This window comes from Condylura cristata, unplaced genomic scaffold (assembly GCF_000260355.1).
Source record: "Condylura cristata isolate star-nosed mole 26May11 unplaced genomic scaffold, ConCri1.0 scaffold00069, whole genome shotgun sequence".
NCBI classification, from domain to species: Eukaryota; Metazoa; Chordata; class Mammalia; order Eulipotyphla; family Talpidae; genus Condylura; species Condylura cristata.
The window spans coordinates 526,775-533,177 of NW_004567170.1; the positions used below are offsets into that span (position 1 = coordinate 526,775).

A 6,403-nucleotide genomic window follows, 5' to 3' on the forward strand; every position below is an offset into this window, starting at 1 on the left:
GGCCTGCGCCAGGCAGGGGCGAGCCGCCGTCCGCGGGAAGCTGTTAGCACGAGGTGGGTGGGCAGGTGCGTGGGCTGCGTGTCGGGATGTGAGCTGGGGCGTGGCCGGGAGCTACTGCCAGGGGCCCCGTGGTTCCCACTGGGCAAAGCACCGTGTCTGTCTCCTCTATCCCTACCTGACTTTGTGCAAATCTTTCCAAGGACGGGGTGCAGCTGCCTGGCCACCTGCGCTGAGCTGGCCCAGCCCCCCGTTGGCCAAACCCACTCATTGCCGCAGTGCCCAGAGTTCCTGCTCTGCCCTCAGGTCTGCATGTGCTGCCCGAGGCATTTCTGGCCATTGGCAGGAATGTGTCCTTGCTCCCCCAGGTGCTTATGAGGCAGGCCCCAGCTAGGGCCAGAACCCCCATGGGGGCTTCTTCCTTGCCCTCACTCTTGCGGGACACTGTCCACAGGCTCCCACACAGAAGGATGAAGGGGGAGAACGTGACCAAGGTCAGCGCGTTCATCCTGCTGGGCTTCCCCACGGCGCCCCGGCTGCAGTACGCGCTCTTCCTCCTCTTCCTGCTCACCTACCTCTTCATCCTGCTGGAGAACCTGGCCATCGTCGTCACCGTCTGGAGCAGCTCCTCCCTCCACCGGCCCATGTACTACTTCCTGGGAGTCATGTCCATCATAGAGGTCTGGTACGTGTGCGACATCATCCCCAAGATGCTGGACGGCTTCCTGCTCCAGCGCAAGCGCATCTCCTTCGCGGGCTGCATGACGCAGCTGTACTTCTTCAGCTCGCTGGTGTGCACCGAGTGCGTGCTCCTGGCCTCCATGGCCTACGACCGCTACGTGGCCATCTGCCACCCCCTGCGCTACCAGGTCATCATGACCACGGGGCTCTGCGTCCGGCTCGTGGTCTTCTCCTTCTTCAGTGGCTTCACCATCTCCGTGATCAAGGTCTACTTCATCTCCAGCGCCAACTTCTGCGGCTCCAATGTCCTGAACCACTTCTTCTGCGACATCTCGCCCATCCTCAAGCTGGCCTGCACGGACTTCTCCACCGCGGAGCTGGTGGACTTCATCCTGGCCTTCATCATCCTGGTGTTCCCGCTCATCGCCACCGTCCTGTCCTACGGCCACATCGCCCTGGCCGTCATGCGCATCCCCTCGGCCACGGGCCGCTGGAAGGCCTTCTCCACCTGCGCCGCCCACCTCACGGTGGTCACCATCTTCTACACGGCCCTGCTGTTCATGTACGTGCGGCCCCAGGCCATCGATACGCGGAGCTCCAACAAGCTCATCTCTGTTCTGTACACCGTGCTCACGCCCATTTTGAACCCTCTGATCTACTGTATGAGGAACAAGGAGTTTAAGGACGCCGTGAAGAAGACCCTGGGCTCGGGCCAAGCTCCACTCTAGTGACACACTTGGTGTTTTCTCTCTAGAATCTCATCAGACAGTGGTGGCCTCTGGAGGCTTAGTCATCGGTGGTAATGGGGATCCCGGGTATCCGTGCAGGGTTTCCATTGTTTTAGAAGCTGCTCCCACATCTCATTCCTTTTAGGCTCCTGAACAGATGTTGGCCTTGACAGACCGTTTTCTTCATTGGACCTTTTCGCAAAGGGGAATAGCTATTCTTCATCTAATTAAAATGTCCTGCACATTTCAGGAAATACACCAGGTCACTGAGGACTTAAGTCCTAAATGAATGCCAGTGTTTTAAAAATCCAAAATATTAGGCTGTGTGGTCAAAGGCCCCCCCAGGACCCCCAGAGCAAAGCTTGTTGGGATTATAAGGCCCCACAGACTTTTATTCAAAGCTCTCAGCGGTTCCCCACTAGCTGTGTTGGGTGGGCCCAGTCTCTCCCCTCTATGTACCCGGCCACCCTTTGCTGGTGGAGGGTAAGGTGCCCTGTTCACATGCGTGATGAGTTAGGCCAGCTGTGACACTGCAGAGTCCGGCTCAACCCGCGGCTTCTTCATCTCTCATCTCTTTGGCTTCTGGGGTCAAACACAAAGAACCTCCCCAGGAACAGTGAGATTCCTGCCCTCTGTGGGTCAGCTGGATGCTGACAGGAGCCCTGGCAGGTTCATGAAGAGGAGCTGGCCTCCTTGGCATGAGTGCCATGACACAGGCCAGCACACCCCGTCAGTCAGGGGCCTTGTGCTCTGACTGGCTTTCCAGCATGGCCATCTGTCCAGGTGACCCATCTCCAGAGCTCAGCAAGCAGCTGTCACATGCCGGGGAAGATGGAGCGCCAGCTGGAGCGCACAGCCAGGCTGATGAGGAAATACAGGGGCATTGAAGGAGGAAGTCGCTAAGCCTAGGGGTGTCTGCAGCTTAGGTTCTGCTTCCTGCTGGAGCAGGGGTTGCTGGGGTGCAGCTTGTCCACAGTAGTGGCCACGGCCACGTGCCCACGCGCTGAACAATGAAGAGTGCCTGTGCTGCGGTGGCTGGAGCCAGGCTTCCTCATACAACCTGTAGGAAGCCTGCCGTCTGCTCTTCGGGGCTCAGCCCTTTGGGAGCCTCGCACTGGGCCTGCCCAGTGTGACAGTCTCTCCCTCTCCACCTCTCTGAGTGCTGTCTGGTTTCTCTGAAAAATTGCCAGAACATTTTGCTTCCCTGATCAGCAATCCAGCTTCCCTGGCCACTTTGACCACCAGTTTGGTGTTGAGGTCTTGCTTGGTGAGTTTCCCTTGAGTGAACAAGGTGGCATGCCCCTGCCCCTGGCGGGTTCTTCCTCCCTGAGGTAAGCAGCACTGGGACACCACCATACACACCACACCTAGACTTGCAGAGAGGTGAACAGAAAGATCCATCCCATCAGGACATCTGGATAAGGTAAGGCATGGGGCCTATCCCAGGGGATGGAAGGAGAGCCTGATCACCGCTCACGCCCCTCAAGGGGCCAGGTAGAGTTTCCTTGGGTCAGATGCAGAGCTGCTGTGTGAGAGTGTGAGTGCATGAAATGGTCTCCAGACTTGAGTTACAAGATGAGTGGTCTTGTTCTGCGGTTCTGTGATGACGACACAGGCTTACAGGCGATCTTTTGAAGGCAGCAGCGGGGGAGTTGCACGGGGTTGCCGAAAAGCCAAGTCCACAAGCTGTGCGCGGGACACAGCCAGGCAAGAACGTGATTGTTCCCTCCCTTTTGTCGTGACAGCAAACAGTGGGAGGCGTCTAGAGTAAACATGACTTCGAAGCCATCAGACTGTTCATGAATGTCCCTGCTGGACAACCCCGAGTCCCTGTTGAAACAAACTGTTCTGACCAAACTCAGGGATCAAATCTGTTCTGCCCCTGTGGATCACCCTGCGTCTCACTTTTGCTTCTAGACTTGGAAGCCTCATCTTGTGGGTCACCCTCCTTCGAGAGTAAAAAAAATAGCTGTCATGCAGGACTAGACTACACTCACCCTACACTGGCTTAAGCTACAGTTCCCCAGTGTCTGGGCCGAAAAATTCCCACCCACAGTGTCCCTTAGCCATGCTCCATTGCACAGCAGCCTTGAGCTCAGTGTGGTCCCCGTTCGGCCGCAACAATCTCTTGGGTGGCTAAGCCTGGCAGTCAGAAACACTGTAATAGACTGCTGGTCACCCTGAAATACTCCACGCCTGCGGGTCAGAAAGCTGAGAGGCCAGAGCCCATCCTCCACTCTCCGCCTGTCTCCTCGATGGCTTTTTTCCTGCACATCACATTCATGATTCAGCCTCTTTGTGCCTCCAGAGGGAGAGTCCATGGGACATGAAAAACTCAGCTTGACAAGCCTGCGAGGGCGCTAACAAAACACCCTCGCTGCAGAACTCTGGGCCCTCACCAGCACCTTCAACTGGCAAAAGAGCTCTCAGTTCCAGATTCCTTATGTGTTTGCCACCATCGACATGCATGGGGCATTGTTGTAGAAGGAGGGGGAAAGAGCTAGACCCTTCCAGTTGCTAGCAGCAGCCTGATGCCTAGCCAGAATGGCAGCCATTCACCGTCAGGGACATCAAAAAGGAAATGCTTCAACTGCTCAAAGTCTGAAGGCCGGTTGCAACATGGGCCCTCCTCTACAGGCCATCGGTGGACGTCACAGAAGTCAAGCCTCACAGAGGCCGCAAATATTCACTTGTTCTGGTCTGCACCTACTCCAGGTTCCTCCACGGTTGGCCGCTTAGTGCAGCCTGCCCAAAGATGCCAAAGAAGTAGACGACCTGCCTAGGCACGACAGCAACTCAGGCTGCCCATGCAGAGAGACCCTGACCAGACACCTTGGTCCTTCCACAGCCCTGCTCCAGCCATAACGCGGAAGCTGGTTGGTCAACACATTGCAGGATCTTGAACATCAGGTGGATGTTCATAAACGGATGGACTGACCCCAGGGGGGTGGTTTTCCTATTTCCTGTTTGGTTTGGCCGCTCTCGTGTTAACTTACTGTCTTGCCCTTCCCTAAATCTGGGGGCAGGCCTCCTGTGGGTCCCAGCCACCACCCTAATGTCTCACACACTTCAAGGGCTCTGGCTCTTCTCCGCGTGCTCCGATGGACCTTGTGTGCACCACTGGTGCCTACGGCTGTGTAAACCCACCCTGCGGCCTTGTGCCCTCGCCTTCCTCATCCCCGACGTCACCTGGTCAGGTAACCGAGCCCCCAGGCCTGCCCGTCGTTCAGACTGCAACCCCCGGCCGCCCCACTGTGGCCCTTCCTGTTTCTTCAGGTACAGACTCGGAGGCGGTGTGCGCAGGGCAAGTTCAGGGTCCCCCCACAAGCTGACGAAGATGTGAATAGCCTAGTCTTTACTGATACTCTCCAGCTCTTTGCTGGGGCATCAAAAGGGTGGGGATGAGCAGGACGTTGCTTAGTCTGCCGCTTAGGGGAGTCTGCAGCTTAGACTCTGCTGTCTTCTGGAGCACAGAAGTCGCTGGTGGTGCTGCTGGTCCACAGTAGTGACCATGGCCACCTTGACCCCCTTCCTGGCAATCAAGAATGCCTGTGCTATTAAGGGACACCCCTGAACCCCCAAACCTGCCTGCTCTAGGCAGATTCTGCCATCCGCCGCATCAAGACAAAACATATAAGACTTTAATGAAAAAGGAACTTTAACACAGTGAGTTTGCAACACAGGAGACAGAATATATTTTCTAAATCAGACACCGAAGTGACCCGTCCCCTCGCGGGCAAAAGCCCACCCAAAGGGACGGCCCGAAGCCGGGCCTGGAAGTCACCCCAGGGCAACAGCACCTTCTGGCCGGACCGCAGGACAGGGTCAGCGTGGCCAGACCAGCCTGGGGGGGACGAGCACAACCACAGTCAAGTTACACACCGCCACAGTCACCTCCCGGCGGGTCTCCCCGGTGGCTGTTTCAGCCAACCCGGGACCAAGGCAGCGCGGTTCCTCTCACGGCTCCCTGCGCTCCCTGTGGCATCCTCAGGCCTCCTCTGGCCCCACCTGCTGCCTTTCTCCTCAGATTCCTCCTCTTCTCTCCTCCTCTGCTCAGCTCCACCCTCTGGGTGGGGCCGGAACCTGGAGCCGCCCCTTTTCTGGGGAGCCCTGTTATCTGTGATGGGTGGGGTACCAAGCTTCCTCTTACAGCTGTACCAACCCTGCCACTTCTGCTGCCGGGGCTCAGCCTTTTGGGAACTCTGCTGCTGAGCGGGCCCGTGTGACTATTAAATGTCTCCCCCACTGCTTCTCTGCCATCTGGCTTCTCTGGGAAATTACCGTGACAGCAACTCAGGGCCATGGGGCCACCACCGGACGGGGTCCCCTGTTGGTCGGGACACCTCTGCACAGGCCACGAGGTCACAGCCCTCCTCACCCTCTCCTCTCCTGCAGCCTGGACAGTGCCGGGAGTGCCAAAGGCCTGCGGCTCGGCCCGGGGCAGGGCGGCGGTTGGGCCGCGCACCCAAGCTTGACGCGGCGACAAGCTGACCTCGCATCCGGATGGGCCCGCCGAGGGTGGCAACGGGCTGGGCCTTGCGTCGAGGACACGGCGCTGCGCCGCCCCTTTGGAATCTGCGCTCAGGACCCCCCTGGGAGACCCTCCCCCTTACTGGGGGGCAGTCGCTGCGGACCCCAGCTCCGTCAGCTGCCGCCGGGGGGCAGTAAACTCCGCTTGCTCGGCCTTTCCGCCTCCCGTCTGTCTTGCGGCCGGTCACAGAAGTGGGGACGAGACAGACAGAGATGTGCGTCAGCCTGACCCCATGTCCTGCCCAGCCCGTGTAGCGGGCCCAGACCCCTGCGGGCCCCTGGGACAGGGACGTGGAGGTTCTGATGGTGCCGAGACCCGGCCGTGTCCTTTGGTACCCGGCAAGCTGCGTGGCTGACGGGGCGCACTGTGGGGCGCCCCTGCGCTGGCGTTGCCCCCCACTGCGGCCTCCAGAGCGCCCGGCCCTGGCTGGTGGGAGGGGGCGTCCCGGGGACTGGCCTCCCGCCGC

At 58.8% G+C, this 6,403-nt stretch overlaps 1 protein-coding gene across 1 annotated transcript; it reads left to right on the forward strand.

Annotated features, from left to right (window-relative positions):
* Nucleotides 1-2,295, forward strand: LOC101624916 (olfactory receptor 6B2-like). The gene has a single exon (XM_012734768.1). It carries the CDS (start codon nt 372-374, stop codon nt 1,404-1,406), a length of 1,035 nt encoding a protein of 344 aa, XP_012590222.1. The 5' UTR covers nt 1-371; the 3' UTR covers nt 1,407-2,295.
* Nucleotides 2,296-6,403: the final 4,108 nt, after the last annotated feature.